This window comes from Vulpes vulpes, chromosome 15 (assembly GCF_048418805.1).
Source record: "Vulpes vulpes isolate BD-2025 chromosome 15, VulVul3, whole genome shotgun sequence".
NCBI classification, from domain to species: domain Eukaryota; kingdom Metazoa; phylum Chordata; class Mammalia; order Carnivora; family Canidae; genus Vulpes; species Vulpes vulpes.
In genome coordinates this window covers 27683986-27709236 of record NC_132794.1, presented here as the reverse complement: position 1 = coordinate 27709236, position 25251 = coordinate 27683986, and the positions used below count along the sequence as shown (strand labels likewise).

General features: G+C 36.3%; 1 protein-coding gene across 1 annotated transcript; it reads right to left on the bottom strand.

The window, feature by feature from the left end:
- Positions 1 to 1278: 1278 nt before the first annotated feature.
- Positions 1279 to 1683, bottom strand: LOC112917684 (large ribosomal subunit protein eL38-like). The gene is made up of 2 exons (XM_072740531.1): positions 1572 to 1683; positions 1279 to 1385 (listed from the first exon to the last, which is right to left on the bottom strand). The coding sequence occupies exons 1-2, from the start codon at positions 1681 to 1683 to the stop codon at positions 1279 to 1281; spliced, it is 219 nt and encodes a 72-aa protein (XP_072596632.1).
- Between the last annotated feature and the right edge of the window lie 23568 nt (positions 1684 to 25251).

Below are 25251 nucleotides of genomic sequence, written 5' to 3'. Positions count from 1 at the left end.
CAGTTGTTTAAAATATCGTAAGGAAATGACAATGATAACATGGCATTCACTGATTTAGAAAATAATTCAGATTTAGAAAATAGTTATAACAATGGCACATTTTTATTGGCTTTGTTTATGACAGACAGTGGGCTAAGACATGAAAGCATATTTAAAGTGTAAAATCCTCATATTTGAGCAACACCATAAAAAGAAGTACTGCCTCCTGATTTGCTGACAGTATTAGAAGGAAAATAAAACGATTTGTACAAGTAGCTGAGCTCATCATTCAATAGAATCCATAGGAATGATAGGTCATGTGCCACAATGGTTATTTTTGGAGAGCTGAACATGGCAATATTATAAGATCAGCCTTGTTCATTTGTGAATGATGATTCAGAAAAAGTTGAGCCAGAAATAAATGAAGCCTTAGAACAACTCAAAATTTAGGTGCTCTGGGAATTTTGTAACAACTATAACTTTTTATTACTAAAAAAAATATATATATTTTCAAAACCCCAATGGAGGATTTAAAAATAGGGAAGTTCAAATGAGTGTCTTCCCACCTAAAGTTATACAAAATAAAAAACGTGGACATAATAAGACATCATAACATGAAGCTAAGCCATAACGACTGAGGGTTGATTCTGAAACCTAACTACCTGGGGTCAAATTCTAGCTCTAGCACCTTCTACTTGGGTGATTAGGGGAAGTTTCCTAACCAGTCTTACCTCCTTGTTCTCCTTGCCTCCTTTAGGCCCCAAAAGGATAATAATAGTAACTGCCTTAAAGGCTTCTTTTTAGGTTATATGGGTAGGCTTTCAGAACACTGCTGAGCACATAGTAAGTACTACATATGATAATGATGATGATGATGATGATGATAATGACTACGACCCACAAGCATTCATGTCCTTAGTACACTTTTAAAAGTATCACCAGATTAGTCTGTGTTTCTTTCTTTCCTTTAGGTTCTTTTGGTTTAAGCCAAAAGAGATAAGTGGCTGCTTGTTTTCCCATATTCCTAATAGGATAAAACTGTTCAGTGAAGCATTCATTTTAGGCAAGTGGTTGGATATTCCCAACATGATGAGTCCTCAAAGGGTGAATAATGATATTCAACTGAATAGTGAAGTTAAAAAAAAGAAAGTTCAAAATATTAAAAGTACTTGGATGGTAGCTTTGACATTTAAAATAGTTGCAAAAGATGAGGATGGCAATTTATTTTTATTTTTATTATTTTTTTTAAAGAATTAAAAAAAAAAAAACTTTAATACAGTTCAAGTCAGTAGGCCAGGTTCATTTCAGCTCCTTCACTGCCAACCCTGGAGGCAGGGAGTGCTTGAGTTTCTCTGCCTTCTCTTTGTCTGTGATGACCCAGGTATAAAGGTATCTGCTGCACTGAACTTTATTTTTTTTAATATTTTATTTATTTATTCATGAAAGACACAGAGGGAGAGGCAGAGACACAGGCAGAGACAGAAGCAGGCTCCATGCAGGAAGCCCGATGTGGGACTCAATCCCAGGACTCCAGGATTACACGCTGAGCTGAAGGCAGATGCTCAACCGCTGAGCCAACCAGGAGTCCCTGCATTGAACTTTAAACTTCACATTATCCTTATTCTTTTTGATCTTAATGGATTTGGCATCCTTTCGCCAGGCCATGAGCAAAAAGTCCTTGATTTCCTCGATGTTGCAAGGCATGGCTATGGGAGGAAGCAGAGGAGTGTGCGGCTGGCACCTTGGATTATTCCTCAGGGTCCTCTTTACTGGCCAAGCCTATTTTATTTATCTGATAGAGCCAGAGCCAGAGAGCACAAGTGGGGGGAACATTAGAGGGAGAAGGAAAAGCAGCCTCCCCGTGGAGCAGGGAGCCCCATGCAAGGCTCTATTCCAAGACCCTGTGATTAAGGCCTGAGCCAAAGGCAGCCCCTTAACTGACTAAGACACCCAGGTGCCCCAAGGATGGCAATTCCTAATATGGCAATTACTGTCTGAAACAAACACCAATTCAAGGTCATAGGAGCCTACTAAAGTATTTTATAATATATTTAATATAATATTTTTATAATATATTACAAATTTGAGTTAATAGGGATAGCGGTATTTGTATGAGTATCTGAGCAAAGAAAACATTGCAAGTACATTTCCATAGCTATCCTACCCATTTTACTGCTGCATGTCTAATGAATAAGGGAGTTCCAGTCTTCATTACTAGCTTGCAGGGTTGGCATTTGCTTTACAAAGGAACTGTCAATAAAGGGAAGGGGAGATCCCAGAAGTCATCTACGCTACTAATCAGCTCATTCACTACTGACACATGGATTTAAAAGTTGCCCAACATGGAATCAGAAGCCTGTGATACAGTGTTTTAAACACTCTAAGCATAGGATATAAAATGATCAACAAGCAGTGTACTGGCAAGAAATGCATTTTGAACAAGTAAACATTTCAAAACCATTTTTGGTGTGACCTAATTTTTCAAGCACTTTGACCAAATACTCATACCCATACCATGTAAATACTCTCCCACCAGGATGGACTGGTGGAGTATATTTTTTAAATAATCCTATCATTTTAAGGAACACATTCCTGTTGTTCCTAATCTTACAAGCTTTGCTTTCAAAGCTTTGACAACAGGTGTCAATAAGGTAGTAGTTATCACAATTGGTTATACTTTATGTATACCTAACAATAAATATTAGAGAATATACTGATGATATATAGAACATACTATTATCGTTTTTAATTTTCAATTGTTTTCCAGAGAATCTATTGTCATTAGGGAACATTAGATGGCAAAAATCACAATTCTAGCACTACTTCTGCTATACCTTTCTAGAAATACTAAATGCTGCAAGTCTCCTGGGGAATGAAAATAGTTTTGCAAACATGGAGAAGGGCTTCATTTTGTGACTTTTCACTTAACAGTCCTCAAAAGAACCACTATCGACTGATTATTTTGAAGTCATTTCTCTAATCAAAATTTGCATTGAAAAAAATCACAGAGCCAAGGAAAACGTTATCTGTTCTCATAACACACTATTTAATAGCATTTTATCCAAGGGACAGGACAATTGTTTTTCCCTTGGAACTATTTTTCCTATGGAACATTCTTCTCATGAAAAACTATTTTAGATACGTAGAGGTATTGTTTTACAAATGAATCAGGACAGGATGTCTGTGAGGATGCTAAATTACCCAAATGAGGAGCACTATTACAGATTTTGTAGGGATTCTGGAATCCTGTTTTGAAAGAAATTTAACAGAAGAGGACATTATGGCCAGGATCATTCTGGCTAAATGGAAAATTGAAGCAATTATCTCCTACAGATAGCCTTTAAATGAAACCACTTTTGTCAATTCTCCAGATAACTTATACAAAAATGATGTTTGGAGCCTGATTCAACAACAAAACCCTCACCTTTCCTTCAGTTATTTGAATTTATAGCGTTGATCTCAGATAACACAGCAGAAATATAGACTTCAGATAAATGAAAACCAAATTAACACAGTAATATCCAGTGTTTCAATTCTTATGATTTCTTCGGTAACTAGATTTTACTTCACTTTCTCTGTTGATAAGAAAAAATAATTACTAGTGATATATTAATAAAATAACATTAAAATCATGTATCTGACAGTTTAAGGGAAAGTTTATGCTATGTAAGTTCAAATTTTACTGCCTTTTAAATAATTTGTAAATCATGTTGACAGTTTTAAGAAAAATGTCCATATTATCTAAGTCTGAATTTTAGTGCTTTATTATTTCTATTATGTATTTTGGAAATGGAAATCTTTTGACCTTAAAATAACCAAGTAATAAAATAAAGTAGTAAAAGAAACTGAAAAGCCATGCATCTGACTCTTTATTTCAAACCATTAAGATGAAAGTCAGAAAAAAAAATTGATGACTTCCATTCATAACCAACAGAAAAAGGAAGAAAATCCCTCTTTATCCTGAAAGCAAGATTGGTATGAATAAAAATGGATAAATTCTGGTTGATTGAAATAATGGATAGTTAGTGTTGTTCTGATAGGGCTTAGTAGCTTATAGTTTATAGATACAGAGTATGGAAATATAGTTTAATAGCTTAATCTGATGGCACTACCTTTCCCTGTTGGTTTTATATGAGAAATTAGTTGGCTATTCACTAATTTCCCAAAAGTTGCTTATTATTTTGGGAACACTACATTGCAAACACTATAGTGTAAAGAAAAATAGGAAAATATGATGTTCTCCACCTTTAAAATCTCAGTAATATTTTAATGTTAACAATGATGTTTTTTCCTATCACTGGTGACACAAATACTGAAAAATCCTGTTTGGCAGAAATTAAACAAGAAGCTGAAGTAACATGCCAGAAATGTCTCAAAAATACTATGGGAAAGAAAACTACAATAAAGAATGTGGGAACCCTTTACACAATAAATTCCTAGCATTTTAAGAGAAAGCTTGTCATTGGCACTTGCACAGTATTTCAAACAATTATCATAGTGTCTAATTATTACTTACTAACTAAAACTGCTAAGGACAAAAATGATGTCCATTCCTATAAAAACATTCAGTTAAGGACTTCAAAAGTATAAGACCTTTATTCTTAGCATTAGTTATTACATAGTAAATCAAATGAAATAGAATACTAATCCTAAGAACTATTTAAAATATAAAAAATATCACATCTAAATCTGTTTCTGCCCTGTGCTTTAATTCTTCCAACACAGCTCCTTATACAAGTGCAATCTATGTCCAAGCTTATTTAAACATATTAAACTTGTCAGAGTTTAAAAATGAAATAGTACTCTGACACTTACTCTGTTACTCAAGTTTTCCCTACCAACAAACTTGGCTTCAAGCAGATCCCAAAGACAAGCCCTGTCAGAGGAGAATTCTCTAGGCCTACTCTCTTCTAAGTCCATCTCACTGGAATGAGTAAGCCCCCAGAAAAAGGCTTGCATCCCTGAAATATTGCTTAGCCCTCGTGTTGGATGACAGGGCATCGTTAATATGTATTCAGAGTGGCAGTCCAGATGTCCCTTGTATTAGCTTCTATTATAATACCTATTGCATGCTATTCTTTCAAAATATTATGTTTATAAGGGAAAAACCTGAAGTCCTTTCCGATTCAGCAGACCACACTCAAGCTCAATATAGTTTTATCTTCTATGTATCTGTAGTCAAAAACGGACTTCAATTAAAAAGAATCAAATGAGGCAAAGTATCACAAAAATATATATTGCAGTTCAATTCAGCCTTTAGTTTAGAAGGCCAAGGAGTCACTTAAGAGAGAACCTCTACCTCCCAACAAATCAAAGTGAATTTTCTGACTAGTTCCTTAACTGAAATGAAAAGGTAATTTGAATTATTTCTTGACTAGTAAATTGAGTCAATCAGCCATAGGGGTCAAACAAACATTAATGTAATTGTTATTAATCATATCCACTGCAATTATGTAAATGTGGCTTGGAATGTTATGTGATATTCTAGTATATTACTGGTACTTTTAGAGAACATATAAATTTCTAAACTCACAGGCATGAAGAATGCCTGAGACATGTTGACACTGCATCAGCGAGGTTCCTAGCTGACTTAGGTATACAAACTAAAACCCATTTTTTCCACATCTCACAAATAAAGCTGTGGTTGACTGCATCCTGGTCCTTTGGTTAAGCACAATTATATGAACAAGCATAATTCATTCCTTATATTACATTAACAGCTGATGAACTGTTTTTCATGTGCCTATAGGGGCACCAAGGGGTGGGGAAGGAAGTACTGAATTGTCCTTCAGAATGAGTGGCCCTAGAATCTATTTTTGTAGATGAGCCCTTTGAGATACCTTCTGGATAAGGACGCAAACTACTAAACCAAAATGCAATAGTTTATGGCAAAGAGTTTGTGTGAATGAGACAAAACAAAAACCTCCAAGGATTAAGGGAATGCTTTAAAACTGGGTAAGAAAATTGTGTATCTGTCATATATTATAAAAATATAACTTCAGGGTATCCATCTCTGTTTTTGATTTTGCAATTTTAAGTTTAAGCCAAAAGTACTGCTCAGTCATATCTTTCTCTTCCTATTGTAGAGATATAGCTCATATAACAAGATGAAGGCTGTTAAGGCAGTTGCTCAAAATAAAAGGTCTCTAAAAAGCAATAGCTTCAGCTCTATCAAGTCTTCCCTGTGGAGCTATATTCGGGCACATGAGCCAAACTCATATCATGTGTCTTCTTCATCTTTTACAAATGAAAAGCAAAAGCACTGGATGCAAAAAGACAGTAAAATCAACAATAGGCCTGTTAAGGTAACTTAATTACTTCAGCACAAATTATTGAATTTTATGCAATAGATTTGCCCCAACTTATGTATTCCTATGAAGTGATCATCTTTGATAACAAATAACTTATGGATTATCTTCCATTTAGAATCTGTGGTTATTTAATATTACATGTTTTAGACAGTAAATGGACTCCTCCGTACAAATACAAAACCTCTGATTGCTCTTCTAATCAGAGGCAGCTCCATCATGAGGTGATCTAGTAGCCTAGGTAGCTACCAAAGACTCCAGAAATGAAGATTCGAATGATAGTCAATTTTACTCTCGACTACAGAATTAAGAATAAAATTAGTTTTTCCAACATTTAATAAAACCAATATTCACTTCCTTCTATTAGGACTTTAAATAAGAAGATAAACAAGTATATCACCCAAGTAGGGATATCATAAAGTCAAAAAATGACTTTTGCTGGGAGTCTAACTCTAGAACCACCTTTATTTCAAATGAATAATATTTGAGAAAAATGATTAGCCTCAAACCAAATGATGTAGTATATCTAGGCATATTTACCAAGGTTATGAATTTCAGTTCAGAATTGTCATTTTATTTTACCTGCCAAATTCTTATTTCTGAACCCACTCCCTAATATCATATAAATGATAAATGACTTAGAAAAACAAAAAGGCCCCGACCACTCATATTCTTTGACCCAATGATGCAGGTACAGAGACTTTATCCTATAAAAATAGCATAACACCACCAAAGAACCATATGCACAAATGTACTCAATACACTGCTCTTTTAGGGAAAAATACTTTCACATCTTTGTTAAATTATTCTGTTTACTATATGACATATTATGGAGCTACTAAAGTTATGGTAAGGTGTACTATACCATTATAGAAGCCTGTAACAAACAAAAAACAGTATTTGAAGTTGCTGTTTATATTGCTTACCTCTCAGTGCTACCTGGTGTTACATAATCTTTCTTACTTTCTTTTGAGATTTTATTTATTTGGGAGAGAGGGAGAGAGGGCACAAGAGCAAGGAGGAGCAAGCAGACACCCTGCTGAGTGAGGAGCCTGACACAGGGCTAGATCCCAGGACACCGAGAACAGGACCTGAGCCAAAGTCAGATGCTTAACTGATTGAGCCACCCAGGCACCCCTAATTCTGTGCCACTATCAACTCGTGATTTTGGCTGACTTCAACAATTAGCACAATGCACATCACTTTCTCTGTCACCACCTTGCATTCCTCCACTTCTTCCCTATTGCAGATACTTTGCTCACATATCATATATACTTTACTCCTCTTTTTTTTTTTATAAATTTTTATTTATTTATGATAGTCACAGAGAGAGAGAGAGAGAGGCAGAGACACAGGCAGAGGGAGAAGCAGGCTCCATGCACCGGGAGCCCGACGTGGGATTCGATCCCGGGTCTCCAGGATCGTGCCCTGGGTCAAAGGCAGGCGCCAAACCACTGCGCCACCCAGGGATCCCTGCTCCTCTTCTTATATTCTCTAATCAAAAATTGGGGGGGGGGTCCTTCCTTCTCACAATTCTCTCCTAATATCTGTGGAAGTCTTGAGTTCCTCTCTCTCTCTCCTGTACCATATTGCCTCAGTTCAGGCCCTCATGATTTCTTCCTTAAACCACAGCAATTGCCTTCCTACTCCTCCTTCTGCTTTCAGGTCCTCCCCGACCTACTTCATCCTCTACTTTCCCACCATGGGGTTGTTTTGTCTTTCAGAAATCTTTCTCATCATGTTACTTTCTCTTTAAAATAATTTATTTCTTCAAAGTAAGAGAAGCCCAAATAGCTTGTATAGCATGCAGGAACTTTCTTGTAACCTTTTTCCAACACCCTTGCTTCTCATTGTTAGGGCAATACCCTGTGCTCCTACTTACAGTGAACTACTTATAACTTCCCTGGGTTCTGCACATATTGGAATCCCTGACCACAATGTCTTTTCTCACCTCATTTGCCCCACTCACTCACCTGTGTCCCCTTTTACAATTCTAGCACATTCTTCACGTACTTCTAATTTTACTGCTTCCACGCACATTTTTTTTCTCTATATTATGACCTCCTCTGGCCAGGCACTATGTCACATTCATTTTTGTATCCACAACTATATTATAGCCCCTGGCATTTAGCAGAAACTTAAATATTTCTTGAATGAATGAAAGAACAAATAAATGAATAAATGAAGGACCTTCAACTATGTAAAATACCCCTATATGTGGGCAAAGACTAGAAGTAAATGTGGAAATATGAAAACAGTTCAAATCTGGTAACGATTAAAATAATTTTTTCTGTTTTTAGTAAAAATTAAAATAAAAAGGAAATATCTTTAAAATCCATAGTAAATGCCTACTATAGAAATTTCTATTGATGACTAAATGTGGATTAGCAATGCTATCATTGCTTATAGTACTGGTAACTTCTGCATATAGTAATGAAAAATTATTAATAATTTTTTCAAGAAAATGTTTAAGCCAAATATATTTCTTCTAAGACGTAATTCAGAGATATTGTGGGTGGGGTTCCAAGCCACTGAAAGAAAGCAAATATTGGAATAAAGCAAGTTGAATTCTTTGGTTGCCCAGTGCATATAAAAGTTAGTTTACCCTATAGTATGGTCTATTAAACATACAACACAATGTCTAAAAGAAGTACGAATTTTAGTTAAAAGTACTTTATTGCTAAAAATGTTAACAAATATATTGTTAAAAATGTCATCTGAGCTATCAGTGAGTTGAAATCACTGTCCAGATCATAACAAATATAATAATAATGAAAAAGTTTAAAATACTGTGAGAATTTCCAAATTTGATACAGAGACACAAAGTGAGCAAATGCTATTGTAAAAATGGTACTGAAGACTTGTTCGAGGCAAGGTTGCCACAAACCTTCAATTTGTAAAATACATAGTGTCTAAGAAGAGCAATTAGGTATGCCTGTATAAAGAACGATTGGCCCAAAGTCACAATACTCAAAATCATTCAAGATATTAGAATCTTGGTATTTTTTTTTTCTTACTTAAAACAGGCAATTTCCAAAAGGTTAGCCTAAGGTTTCCATCCTAAGTAGCAACCTCTGCAAGTTCACACACGCAGTTCTGTCCATATGCAGAATATGAAATTGCAAATGGGAATGAAATGCTCATCAATCAAACATCAAATACTAACCGATTCCGGGAAACATTCTGCATTTCCAATTATGCTATATCGCTTTACATATCCCAGCTCTCTAGCAGATAAAACAACTTCCTGTAAGAGAGAAATAAAATATCATGCTTTCTTGAATTTTATATATATGTATAGATGGTATGTATATGTATATACATGTATATATACATACAAAGTAGAGAACAGCCAGAATGTGCTCACAGGGATACCTTATTTTCAATCCTCCATGATTAGTTATGTACCTCGACTGATACTCCTTTCCATAAGAATATCCTTTGCCCTTTATCATTAGCTAGAGTTATAGTGAAGAAAAAACCCAACTTTTATTACTATTAAAAACACAAAATCATATAGGAGTAGGACCCTAAATATTTTAAACATTTTTTTACTGCTCACTAGGAAAACTACAATGGCAGTAAGTCCCCCTCTATGCTGGCTGAAATTCTTTCATGGTAGCCTGAGAAGCTCGGAACTATAACAGACTATAGGGGTTATCTGGTTCAGTGTTTCTGATCTTTTGCAAATCCTATTCTGTAGAAATGGTAGTATTTAGACAGGATACCATGGGAGTTATCTGCATGGTGAACTATAGATCACCACTCTTAAAAATCTTGGGCATCAAAATCTCGAGGAGCTTACAAAAGAAGCCACACAAATTCAGTAAGGTATTTTCACAACTGCTGAAAAATTCTAAATGGTTGCGGGGGTGGGGGGTGGGGGAGGTGGAGGGTGTTCAAAATTTAAGGAAATTCTGCCTCAGTTACTTTATTTACAGCAATTATCATATTAATAACAATTTGCAGCCCACAGTATTCCAAATATCACATTTCATTTCAAAATATGAGGATCTGTGCAGGCCACAGCCTTCGTCTGGCCACGGTCACTGGAATTGGAGAATGTTTGCGGCTATGCCTCCAATCCCTTAAAATGCCTGAGTTTCCATCTCTCCCTCAAGGGGCTCTCTTCCCCCTTCCTCCTCCAGCCTCCGGCAAGGGGCTGGGCTCACAGCCAGGCTTCTCCTTCCTCAGCCCCACTCCACACACGGCTGCACGGCTGCCAGCCTGTCCCCGGCCTCAGGGCGTCCGGACCTGAGCTTTCGATCTGCACCAGACCCTAACTTCACCTCGGTTTGTTCCAGAAGGAACCTGCGGCGTTCTGCTCCATTTTAATCTGGCCTCCGGCCGCTGGCTGGTAGCGACGGTGGCTGTCCAGTCCGTCCCACTCGTCTGTGACTCTTCTTCCGCTTGTTTTTCTAGTTTGTGCTGTTCTGAGAGTGTTTCGTCACCGGAGATTTCAGATGGACGCAGTGAGGGGGTCTGAGCCCCACAGCCCTGCTCCCAGAGCTGTCTGGTCGTGTCACCCACGCCCTCAGAGGCCAGAGCGGGGCTCTTCCTGGGATTCGTGGCGGACTGGAGTCCATTAAAACTGTCAACGGCCGAAGTGTCCTCTGCTGGTTTTCCCGGCAGATAAAACTGAACTTCAGACTTGCCTTCGGGTCCGCGTGAGATTCGCGTTAACCACCTGGCACAGAGGAGATCTCCTGCCGTCAGTTCACGACGAAGCACTCCCAGGAAGATCCAGGCGCTGTCTTTGTACCCGGAGTGCCATGACGCCTGAAAAGCGGGGGCACGGTCGGCCCCCCACTCACTCTGTTCGCTGACCAGCTTTATTCGCCTTGGTTCACAGGTACCTCGCGCCGCGATGGCGCCGCGATGGCGCCCGCCCGGCCGCAGCAGGCTCACTTCCGGTGCACGCGCGCGCGCGGCAGCTGCTTCCGGCGGACGCCTCGCGGCAGGTGCCCCATCCCCCACCCGCTTTCTCCCCTTGCTCTCAGCTGCCCTTGAGGCTTTGACTTTTTGTGGTACCCCATTAACAATGCGGTGTGCTACAGCTCGCTAGTTTGAAAGCTTTAATCTAGTTGAGTTTGGAAAGGGGTGACGCAAAAGCTTCTGCTCTGAAATGATTTCTGATCATGGGAGTCCTGACTACTATTTCTTTCTTCCCCTTATGATAAATCCTTTTGATAGTCTACAATGTGCTAGTTTCACTTTGGCCAAATTATGAAGAGTAGATATTGGGTAGGTTACAAGGCAGAAATTTAGACTGAGCTTTCCTTAATAAGTACTCATTTATACTAGGGGTCTTCAGAGAAACCCAACCAATTGTAGAGATAGATAGATAGATGATAGATAGATAGATGATAGATAGAATAGATGGAGAGACATATATCTTGTCTATGTATAAAGAGATTTATTATATAGAAGTGGCTTTTGTGATTACAGAAGTTGAGAAGTCCCAAGATCCGCAGTTGGCAAGCTGATGACCCGGGACAGCTGAAGGTATAGTTGGTGGTTCAGTTCCCCTATGGAACCTGGCAGGCTCACCACCCAAGAAGGGCCAGTGTTTTAGTTAAAATTGAACACCAAAAAAAAAAAAAACCAAAAACTGATGTCTCATCACAAAACAGGTGGGAGAGACTGTTAGCCTCTTTGTTTGATTCTGTCTTTCAACTGATTGGACGAAATCCATCCACATTAAGGAGGGTAATCTACTTAGTCTGTCAATTCAAATGTTACTCTCATTCAAAAACAACCTCACAGACACACCCAAAATAATATTTGAACACATATCTGGTCAACCTGTGACCCAGTCAAGTTAGCATATAAAATTAACCATCATAATTCATCATGTTTCCAGATTGAATAAGCCCCCACGCCAATGATAATTCTGCTCTACCTTTTCATACTTGCTTTATTTTTGTAGAGGGTGATCCATTGATCTCAAAGATGGCAGTTCTCAAGGTGAATGCAATGTACATTTGTGCATAGAGCCTAAAATGGCACTGAGTAACCATTGCCTACAAGCATATGCAGTGGGTCCAATGTATAGTTCTAGTGGCATTTTGCAGAAACTGATTTTGATTTCTCAAAATAAGCCACCAAATTTCTGTGAAACTATTGTTACTCCTGTAATCTACAACTCTGTAAGAGCTGTGACTGTTTTCCCAAAAGATGTGCTTCACTGGATATTTCAAGTCATATGATGGTAGTCCCACTTGAAATAGTCACTCACGTGTAGTGCTTATACTCAACCAAGTCACATGGCCAACTCATTAGATTTGAAACTCAGAAAATAATTGCACACTTATCATCCTGTCTTTGTTATTTCATTTCTATCATTATTGCTAGCACAGATGAAAGGACTTGAAAGTGACACATAATAGTTAGAGAAGTTGAATAAGTTTTAGAAGCCCCTTCATGCCTCTAGCACAGAAAATACACCTCTACAGTTGTTCAATTTGACCCATAATTAAATGTCATCTTAAAGGCAAGATATATGTATTTCCTAGTGAATAAATGGACTTCTTGATTTATTTTACTTATGAAAGATGGACTAATGGCATATGCTTCAGTGAATTGTTATCATGAATATAGCTAATAAAATATAACCCTGTGTATTGGAGAAGGGATTTGAAAATACTCAGCTGTGTCCAAGAGCTTAAATAATTTACCCCAAGTCTTTTCCATTCATAAGCATCAAGATTATTTTACACTGTTGAGATCATATGGGATTCAGGAGTTGGAAGTTAAAAACTTTCAGTTATAAATCTGAAAGGCATTTACATAGAGGAACATAGAAGGAAAATATCCTCACCAGTATTTATTGATTCTATCATCCTCAACAACACAAGTTAAAAGTACCTCATTGAAAAAGTGATGGGAAAAGCCTAGCTAAACAGGAATGTGCAGCTATCCATATAGATTTCCTAGGTCTCTAAGAAGTCTCCTTCATCAAGAAAGCAGTATTAGGCACAGTGGGCCAGTGCTTAGAGCCCACAACACTTTTAGAGGACCATCAAAATGTCTTCATTCTTTAAAATCAAAAAGAAAAAAAAAACAAGTTTTGTGTCAAGGAAAATGTTTTAATATATAGTAATCTTTATGTCAATATGATCATAAAACACAATTTTTAATAATTTTTTAGGGATGATAGGGCCCATAAAGACAAAAATAACTAAGACCCCATAAGAATCATAATGTGGCCCTGCTCCCAAAAATCATGTTTACCCTACAGAGCCCTGCCAACCTGACTGTAGTGGATTGAGGTAGTGATAGACAATTAATTAATGTCTTAATTAATGACACTTAATATCAGGCCTATCAGAGTCTGTCTCCTATGAGTTCAGAACTGAGATTTAGATTTATTAATAAATATTTGTTAATTTGTACCTGTACCTGTAACCTGTACCCTTGTAGGCTTTGGTGCAGTCATGTATGTGGAAAAGTGAAAAAGAAAAATTAGGGATGATGTGGCCTGTGAGGCAGAGAGAATGGGACTCAGAGATACTACCCGAGCTCTGTACGCTGAAGGCTGGTTGTCAGACTTTCCTGGAGTCCACTAGATGTCCTAGTAGCCTTCCTGAAATTCTTCCTCTGGCTCATCTGTTTGAAATGATTTTCTGCTAATTTTGATCTGCACCAGAGTACTGCACCGGTTTGCTAAGGCTTCTATAACAAAGTACCACAAGCTGGATGGCTTAAGCAATGGAAATGTATTGCCTCACAGTTCTGGGGAGTAGGGGTCTGAAACAATATTGTCAGTAAGGTTGATTCCTTCTGTGGGTCTCGATGGAAAGCTGTGTTCCACACTTCTTCCTTTCTACTGTAAATGGCTATCTTCTCTCTAGAGCTCTTTGTATCATCTTCCCTTAGTGTGTGTCTGTGTCCAAATTTCCTCTTCTTAAAAGTACAACAGTCATATTGGATTACCGCCCACACTAAAAAGCTCACCTTAACCTGATTGCCTCTGTGAAGACCCTATCTCCAAATAAGGTCACATTCTGAGGTACTCAGGGTTAGGCTTTCAGTGAACAGATTTATAGGAGACACAATTCAACCTATAACAAGTACTAAAATGAGGGTAAAGGTAGACTAAATTGTAGAGTGCCCATGTATTACTGTCATTGATTTTTGAGATATATTTCTTCCATTTAAATTTAAATTTTATTTTATTTATTTTTAAGGATTTTATTTATTTATTTGAGAGAGAGTGAGAGCACAGGAGCTTGGTGTGGGGGGTGGGAGGGGTGAGAGGAGGTAGGGGGCTGAGGATCAGAGAGAGAAGGAGAAGCAGACTCTCTGCTGAATAAGGACCCCGATGATGCAATGTGGGGCTTGATCTCAGGACCCTGAGATGCTTATGCTTATGCAGGTGCTTAACCAACTGAACCATCCAGGTGCCCCTTAAATTTTAATTTTTAAAAGACACTTAATATGTTTCCTCCTCTTTCTTCAAAATCTGGCTTCCATACATTGAATTTTGCCCATTATTTACTGAAGGTCTTAAATGTCCAAGACATGATACAATATCCCATAAGAGCAAAGAATATAGACTGTAGAATCAGACTGCCTGAATTCAAAGCTTACCTCTGCCACTATAGTGCAACGATAGGCAAGCTCCTCAATCTCTCTGCGTCTTACTTTCCACAACTATATAGTAAAAATTAAAAGAGTTCCTTACTCTTGAGGGGTGTTTGAAGATGAAATTGATATATGTAAAGTACTTGGCATAGAGCAAGCACCATCTACAAGCTTACTATTATTATTGTAGAGACTGGTCCCCCACTTACACACTGGCCTTCCCTCATGACGTTTGCCCATTAAGATGGTTGTAAGGCAAACCTTAGCTGCTGACTGCTTTCTCTGGGTAGGTGTTAGGAGCACAGACTTACCTTGAGGCTGAGGCCAGGTTGCCTTGGTTCTGATCTGCCACTTATTTCCTGGGAACACAGAATATGTTATTCCCTTTTCCTCACCTTCAAGATGGAGATAACAATGGTACCTTATCTTAAGGAGTCTGTTTCCATAATTGAATGAGTTAATTTATATAAAGCATTCAATACATACCAAGTGTATACTTATATTAGTTATCATGATTATCATTAAATGACTTAACCCTGACAAAATGGCAATCCCTGACACTGATCAGAGCAAGCAGCTACATAGCACAGATCGAGATGAAGTACATGGACACACTACTGATGGACTCTGAGAGACTTAGGACTTTTCGATTATGTTTACTTTCTCAGAATTCATAGGGTAAAAGCCCTAATTTGAGTACCTTTGGCTTGTGTTTAAACACCATTTAGTTTTCTATCCTGGTTTGATTCAAGATTAATTTTTTAAAAATATTGCAAGATTAATTTTAAAAAAATATTACAAGAGAAATAGGAATCTTAAATTTGTCATTTTAATTGTAAGCCAAAGGACAGATACAACCTTCATGTAGATATCTATAACCTCATGCCATGCATTAAATACTTCTGGATGACTATTCCCACAAACAGGGGGGAGATGATGTAAAAAACATTTACTGATATTTATGCAATATATAAAGGTACTTGAAATTTGTTGGCCTCCCCCTGGGTAAAGGAATTTAATTTTCTTATTAGGTATAAGAAAACTAATTTCCCTAAGGTAGAGAAATCAATATAACTTCTAGATATTTGATAGCATTTTCATGACCACTTTCTTGGAAGTCTCTATATATGTATGACATAAAGAAAACAACAATTAGACGGAAAATATGCAAAACAAGCTTCTATTTTATTTGCATTTCAGAGCACACAAATTGATAATCCAATATTACTTTGCTGATATTACAGAGCAAGCAAGAAATTTAGTCACACCTCTGATAAAAGAGATCATTTTGGAATTCTATATTTGTATAATTGGGGAAGTCCAATACATAGAAGTAACAACATTTCCCATAATGGTGCTAATTACTGCACAGTATCCACAACCTTTTGAGCATTGAGCTTAATTCAAACAAAAATAACAGATGGTGTTTCAGGAAAACAAGCCTTTATATTGCTTTTTTTTTTTTTTCTTTTCATATGCAACTGTTAGAGAAAGCCATGTTGGAAGTTTATTGAGGCTTAATTATATTTTGTTTTCTATTCTGCATATTTCATTCCAATAACAATATGGCTAAATTATTTTTAGCTTTAAAGAGGAAAGAATATTATATTGATTAAATATCATATTGGAAAAGATTCTATTTATGTTGGCAAAAGTTATACTCATTTGACACAATAGAAGAATATGCTTTTCAAATATATATTGTATTTTAGATCTTGATTTATAGTTTCATGCTCTATGTTTGCTTTTGGAATTTGACCACTTTGGGAGAATTCAAACTACAGCAGATGGAAATACAGGCTAAAGCTTGAAACAAGTGACATCTTCCTAAATCAATGTGTACCATTTTTGTAAACAAACAAAGCTTGGGTAAATCTACAATAATAATTGAAAGACTTATTGGCAGATATATGTATAGAGGACCTTGTGATTTATAACAATGTTGTTAAAATATTTTGTTCCTGAGCATGACAAATTTATCTACTGAGTTTTGAAAAACCTGCTGAGTCATCTTTGTGGTTTTTAGTCCTTTCCCACAGATGATAGAGTAGACAATTTTTCTTTTTTTTTTCTTTTTTTTAAACTTTTTTAAAATTTTTATTTATTTATGACAGTCACAGAGAGAGAGAGAGAGAGAGGCAGAGACACAGGCAGAGGGAGAAGCAGGCTCCATGCACTGGGAGCCCGACGTGGGATTCGATCCCGGGTCTCCAGGATCGCGCCCTGGGCCAAAGGCAGGCACCAAACCGCTGCGCCACCCAGGGTTCTCTAGAGTAGACAGTTTTTCAAGAGAAGACCATTTAAGTGGCTGTTGTTATTTGGAACAGTACTAAGCAATCCCATTGCTGATCTAAATCTCACCTCAACAACAACCAACATGGGCAGCCCCAGTGGCCCAGCGTTTTGGTGCGGCCTTCAGCCCCGGTGTGATCCTGGAGACCCGGGAGTAAGTCCCACATCAAGGTCCCTGCATGGAGCCTGCTTCTCCCTCTGCCTGTGTCTCTGCCTCTCTCTCTCTGTGTGTCTGTCATAAATAAATAAATAAATAAAATCTTAAAAAAAATAGTATTTGGCAATATTTAAAAAACAACAACCACCACCAACATTATGCAGTCCTATCTACTCTTTGGCTTGCATTTTTTTCTTCTCTACTTCTATGAATATTTACTTATTCCATCCAGAAGAATTAGAAATCAGTTTATTGGTGACTGAATTAAATAGCCAATCCTTAATTTTTAGAAAAATACTGAAGTCAAATTTTACTGCACAGTACATGACACCCAATATATAGCAAACCAGTGTAGGATAACCTACACTAGGTGACTATTTGTATTAATACTACTACCTAATTTGCCAACCAGAGAGATTTCCCATCCTCCCAGTAAAATAGCTAGATTCATTTTAATCATCAATACCCTGAGGTACAAACTGTGTAAACTACTTGCCCTAATTTTGCTATTATACCAGTATTAGAGGATATGTCCTAATTCAATTTACTGCAAATGATCAATTTCTAAAAATTTTGATCAATGATGGAAATTCTTTAAAACCCAACCCCAAAGCAGGCAAAATCTCCCTGAATTGATTCAGATTTGGTCCTGCTTGAAAATGACCTGTCTGCATTCTCCCCTGCCTTGCTATTCTATGAGTCTCTGCTCAAAATAATAGATGATCATATACCCTATGGTCTAGCCATCAGTACTGTGTTATGAGTTAATATTTTTCTTATTCACTTGGAAAAAGTGTAAAAGTCTTGAATTAAGTGTTTTTTATGTTATTAATGTCATATTACACAGAAGTTCCAGTGTATAGCATAAGGCCTAATACAAATATACAAAGATTTCACCTCAGCTGTGACCACCCCTCCTTGATATTATTCCTAGAATCTCACAAATAAGCTCAGGAATTAGTTCATTTCTCATATCAGAATAAATGGAGCCAGAATTTGGCTCGTATGATTAGACTGAAAATGAAATTTTCACTAAACCATGAACTCTACTTGGCACTAGAAATGACATTTTTTCAAAATGAATCACATCATGAAAGCCATTGGTCCACTCACTCCACATCAGCATAAATCCTTGCTGAGTCTAGAGATTTATGTTTTCAGTTTGGCCTTCCTTTTCATTACTGGAGAGCTTTAATTTCTTTTCATTACTTGGGATTCTCTCATTTTCTTTCCCTACTTTCAATGCTCCACATATATTACACACCTGTATTTGTCTTTGATAATGGAAAAAAAGACTCATCACTTTCAATGCTCACTCGACATATCTTCATTATCTTGGGAATATCTTCACCAAAATATATTAAAATGTCACTAGAGAAAAATGAATGCATATGGAATGTATGAATATTGCTGGGCTAGATCTGTATCTCTTTCTCATTAGTCAGCATGCAGGCTTGTGGCTGGATGCCTACATTTCAAGCCCAGGAGGAAAAAAAAAAAAACAACAACAACAACAACAAATAGATTTGAGAACGTCAGGCACAAATAGTAAGGGTCTTTTCTCTGTGTTAATATTCTATCAGTTATTTATCAATTGGTGTCTTTTCCTTGGTCATTTTTTTTTTACATCAGAGTCAAGCAAATTCTATTTGTTCCTTCATTCCACAAATATTTATTGTGCCCCTTCTATGTGCCAGGAATTACTACAGGTGCTGAGAAAAAGAATGAACAAGACCAGTAAAGTCCCTGCTTTCATAAGTTTGCATTTTAGTGGAAGGTGAGAGGCAATAGACAAATACACAGTATGTCAAATAGGTGATAAGAGCTAAGGAGAAAAAAAATATAATAAGAAAAGGTGAGAGCTAGAATGTGCCCTCCAGACAGCAGGGATGCTATTTGTCTAGGTGATATTTGGGTGAAGACTTAAAGGAAAGTAAAGAATGAAGTCATATGAGTCTCTGGGAAAAGAACATTCTTGGCAGAAGAGAGAATGTATAATGATATTCTTCTTGATATGAACTGGTGAAGACTGGAGTGGAAGTGACATCCATTCCAAGTAATGAACAGATCAGATTATAAAGCCTTTAAAATATTATGTACTATTTCATATTCTTAGAAATTTTGCAAAAGTCCTCTAAGAATATTGTGCACTTAATACTCTCTAAACTCTTACAAGTTTGTATTACAAAATCAATGACTAGAAACTAGAAACATTTTTTTTTTTAATCAATGAGAGGTAAGTTAGCAAGATTTTATTGCATTGTGTAGTTGTTTGGTTACTTGCTAAGAAAAATTTCTTCAACTTTCTAGGGAGCAGGAATATGACCAAATATCCTCCTTCTTATTTAAAAGCTTAGATTTCAAGTGACATTTGTATATTTTTAGTATAAACTACTTCTTCTCATAACAGTGTGAATGTTTTCTATAACAAGATGCTGTGATCTTTGAAACTGATTGCAGATCCCTGTCCTCACAGGCAGTCTCCCAAGGCAATCTGATAAATGCAGTTAGATGTTAGAACACAAACAGTGAAAGCAAGAAGAAAAGAGTATGTACCAAATGTAGCTGAATACCAAATGAATGGAGCACAAGCTACTTTATTCTTTGAGAGAATTGAAATATCTCCTTTTTATTCTTTTTCTTTAATATCTATATCCATGAAGGGATTCTATTAATGTTTGGCATCTAGACAATAAACATTATACTCCTTTCCTCTTTGACCATAAGAGCAGGTGGAAGGTGAGGAAAAAAGCAGAGATTCTAAAGGTTCATAGATACCTAAATTCAAACTGATGGAGAGTTCGAATGAGACCCAGCACTTTCATCACTGGATTGAAACTGCCTTTTGGTCTGATAAAGTCTCAACTTCAAAATTGATTTTTCTCTAAAAATAAATAACTTATGTGAAGGGACAGCGGATGAATTTATGCTCTATAGAAACAACTTAGGATGCTGATTCCCTAAGGTTTGTTTCAAGACTAAGAAATATTGACCAAGAACAATAAAAAAATTTCCACCCAAAATATTGTGAGCAATTTGAAATTTTATTTTTGCATTTTACCTTTATTCTCAGCACCTCCTATAAAGAGCTTAGTAGTCGCTCTTTGTTATTTATCTTCTTATTGTTTATATGCATAAAATAGAAAAGGGCAAAACAATTTTTTTAGTAAATGAACAATGAGGGTTTAAGTAAAATGTTAGGGTGCTGAGTGGAATATTGAAGCAATTAAGCCGATAATTCCTGCAAAAACTCACAGATAAACGTTGTTGATGTAAACGCTGTTTTGTTGGACTTTATGCCTATACATTTCAGACAATCACCTTGATTCCCTCTTTTATTCTTCATGGAAAGATACCAGGCTAAGTAATTTGTGTTACATATATTATCTATATGGCTGCTTTCAGTACCATTCTCTGTTTAAACAACATTTATGCTTAGTTGACTTTTCCTAATTAAAAAAGAGAGATTAACTTAGTCATTAATTCATAATATAAAAGTATAAGCTTCCACCTTGCCAAACAAATAACTAGCACTTGCAAATGACTGTGTTATTCCACTTGACTGAGTTTTAGTGACAACATAGCATAATGACCTTAAAAGGGATAACATGGCACTGATGCAGTGTAAATATATATCAAATAATGTTAACTAAAAAATCTGAAGACACTATTTTATCTCTGCTATAATTAAACCTATGCTAAAAGTAAGACAGGGCACAAATGGAAACAAAGACAAAGCATGAAAGATTATTTTGTTGCCATGATGAGAAGTTGGTTTCAACTAGATCTAGATTCAACTGAAAATGTATTGAATGCCTACTGCCTACCAAGCACTATGCCAAGTTGTTTCATCCTTCTTTATCTCATTATCTTTTTAAAAAAAGATTTTATTTATTTATTTGACAGAGAGAGGAGAGGAGAGAGAGAGAGAGCACAAGCAGGGGGAGTGGCAGGCAGAGGGAGAGGGAGAAATTGGCTCTCTGCTGAGCAGATTCCAGGACCCTGAGATCATGACCTGAGCTGAAGGCAGATGCTTAACCTACTGAGCCACCCAGGCAATCCTCATTATCTCTTACCAATTCTATGAGAATGGTATTATTATCCTCATTTTACATAAGAAAGGAAAAAACCACATTTTAATAAGAAAATCCAGACTGAACAACTTTGTGAGGAATTGGAAAGTAAGTCAGGATTTCTGATGTCTTTTATGTGTTTCCTACAGCACGTAATGGTTTTAAAATACATATTTATAACTGAAAAATCTAGTTATTTCAACTATCCAGAGATTTAAAATATACACAGATATGCTATATTTAATACATTAGTCCTCACTGTCATTAGTATGAGACTTTAGGGAATTACGTCTTGCATTACAGAACAGGACAATCGTGGAAGTTATGGTGGGTAGTTGCTATAATGGGATTGTGGTAGAAATCCAGAATATAGCACTGTGAAGAACCTTGTTCTGAACTCTTCTTATCTGCCCAAAGGCAGAGCCTCCCAAAATAATTTAACTATCATAAGTCCTTTCTCCAGGGGTACTTTATGGCCATGAAGATGATGGAAAAAAACCACTTGCACCTTCATGAGCAAACACAATCACAAGCTTTCTTATCTCCTGTTTGTTCTTCTAAGAACCATTTATTTTTTCTAAAGAACCTCATCTGTTCATCCCATAATCCTTTTCTCTCCCCTCCCTTTCACCTTTTATTTTAGATATATAGACCACTAACTTTAGCCGTTTAGTGAGCCACTTTTTGTGTGCACTCTCATGTCAATACAAATAAACATTATTATTATTATTATTATTATTATTTTGCTAATCTGTCTTTTGTCAGGTTAATTTACAGGCACACAGTCCCTTAATCAAAGCAGATAGAGGAAAAGTTTTTCCTCTCTGACATTTTGGTGATGAGGATGGGATAATTGGATTTCTCAGTCACTCTGGAGGCTGCAGCTGAGAACTTGGGATCTCTGAATAAGTCAGAAAAGGTAGATTTCCTTAATAGTCAGACTCCTGGAACTCTGCTGAAAGTCCAGTTCGGCGAGGGCAATAAGAGCTTCTTCTTGTCTTTTCTTTCCAGGATTTAGATTAGCAAGAGAAAACTCATGAAACATCTAGTTTTTTGGGTATTTTGACTTTTGATTTGAGTACTCTTATAGATCCCTTTCCTCCCAGATATAGCTATTGTGTTCTCCGGGTCTCATTTTGTGTCCTGGTAGCTTGGCTTTGATTCGTGAGAGCATTCTCTCATGACAGCATTCTTTATGTTTATGGTGGGTTTGGATTTAAATGTTGAGTCTATGCTCAGAGAGATGGGGAAGCCGTAAGAATTGCTGTTGGCTGGACAGAAATGTGGGTAGCCTGGGCATCCCATTTACAGTTGGTGTCCTACAGACCATTGACAGCTCTCAAGTTCATCAAAATCTCTTTCTTGCTGTTTGGTTATCTTTGGGAGTGACTATGGATCATGGGGAGTACACTTTCTGCATCGTTTTGGGGGATGTGTCCTGTGTCCATAGTTAAGTTTAATTCTTATTGGTCTGTGGTACATTTTGGAACAGTTATATCTTTGGAGACTCTAAGTCATCAATGGCCAGATAACATATCCTTTAATTTAGAAAAACTTTTTTTTTAAAGATTTTATTTATTTATTTGAGAGAGATAGCACACGTGAGCACAAACTGGTGGAAAGGCTCCTGCTCAGTGGGTAGCCTGATGCCAATCCAGGGCTTGACCCTGAGATAAAGACCTGAGCTGAAGGCAGCCGCTTAACTGACTGAGCCACTCAGGAGGCCCAAAACTTTTATATTTAAAAGGATTTTTAAAGGGCAGAGAACGCTTATCTTACAACAATGTCCTACTGGTACCTAGGCAAAGATCAAATTGAAAGAAAGACAAAAGTCCCCTGGCTGCCCAAAAAATAATCCCTTAACAAAATTAAAGAGCACCAATCATATTTAGAACAAAAAATTTAAATCCAAACCCACCATAAACCCTCCCACCTACAGTTTTACTATAGTTATGCAACAAGCCAGACAAAAAATCTCACCAAGATAAATACTCTCTTCCAGACCCTTCCGTAAAATCAGTAGTTGGCCTAGTTATAAGCAATATTCAAGGTTTGATAGCAACTATTTTACAAGTCTTCCCTCCAAATGTTAATTGGGTGAAAGTGGAACTATGCACTTAAAAGAAAATATATTCTAAAGCCTTTGTTAAATAACATATACAAACATTCCAAAGACACACAACTCTAAACCCAGAAGCTCCAAAATGTAGAAATCTTTTAATTTCTATCTTAGTTGGAAATCTTCTTGATGTAAAAAAATATATATAGTAATAATCAAAATAATGTTAGATGGGCAGGTTAGCCCTTTTGTGTTATTGTTGAGACTGTCAACCAATTCTTTGAAAATTGCTTGCAAGAAAGCAATAAAAATGAGGAATTAAAATCAATAACTTTACCATATAAATCGAGTCTTTACAGAAACAGAAATATAACTCTAGGAGTAACAAAGCCCACTCATTTTTCTTACCAACCAGAAAGCCTTCCCCATTCATCTCAAGATACCAATAGATAGTGTGAAAAGCTAGGACCTTGACAAAAGGACTATCCAATACTTAAGCGAAAGGAAAATTTGGATAGCAATACCTTAGGCCTCAGCCTTTTCAGTCAGGCTCCTCTGACTCTTCTCCTCAGCTTGGTCTCAATCTTGGCCTATAAAAATTGCAGAATCCCAACGCAAAAGATTTCTTCTCCCACCCCCTCTATGCCTATTTTTTTTTTAAAAAGTGCTTATAAATTAAACATTCATAAAACTCTCAAAAATATGGAAACTAACCCCAAATGTTTTTCAAGATCACATTGTTTGGAAAAAATTTTAAATAAGACTAAATTTGGTAATACTGACTTAATAAAAACTGCTTGCCTTCAGAATCGTCAGCACTATATATCTGCAGAAATACAACTCTTATTCTATCCAGTTTACTAATCAAGTAAGCTTATGCTATATTTATTAAATGTTTAAGAATACAAAACTTAATCGATTTGATTTTAATCAAACTAAGTCTGTGTTCTCTGACTTTATTTCAACAATAATTGCGTTTTATAATATAGCTGCTTAGAAGTAGTTTCTAAAATCTTTTTGGTAAATTGAAACCTTAAAGTTATACTAAGTTTATTTATATTTATTGAATATCTACATTTCTTAAAAAGATAAAATATTAGTTTTAATTAATTAATTTAATTAATTTACTTAAAAGATTACTAACCATAAGTTTAAATTTATCTACTTTTGCCTTCTTATTTTTACAGAGATAACAGAGGTATTTGGGTTTGTTAATAAACATGTTCTTTTTGCTACATTAAAAAAATTTTACTGTAATGAAATTATGAAATGATGTGTTCATAAATTTTTCAGTCTACCACAGGAGGCTGATTTATGACAGTTCATATTGTCTACTTCCTCTTTTTTTCCTGTAAATTAAAGTTACGTAGATATAAAAATTTTAATGATTATATGTAGCTGAAACTACTAGGAATAATAAGATTGAAGGGGATAAAAAGACTCTACACAAAGTATTCAAAGAAAGTAGAATGTTTTTATTTAGGAATAAAGGAGGATAATATTCTCCTAAAATCATTATTTAGAGGTTTTTAAAAGCTTGTTCCAGAATGAGAAAGAGAAAAATGAAAGACAAAAACCTGAATGGATATAGAAAGTTATAAAGGGTTGACAGAAAAGAAATAGGAGAGAAAAGAAAACAGGAGAGAATATCTCATACAGTCAAGCTGGCTAAGATTGAATGGATTTATTATAACATTTTAAAATGAGCTTTAATATTAACAGTATGCCAAACTAGAGTTTGGGTTTCTTTTTTTTTCTGTTAAAAGGACAAAGTTTTCTTGGGCTATTGGTCTGCTC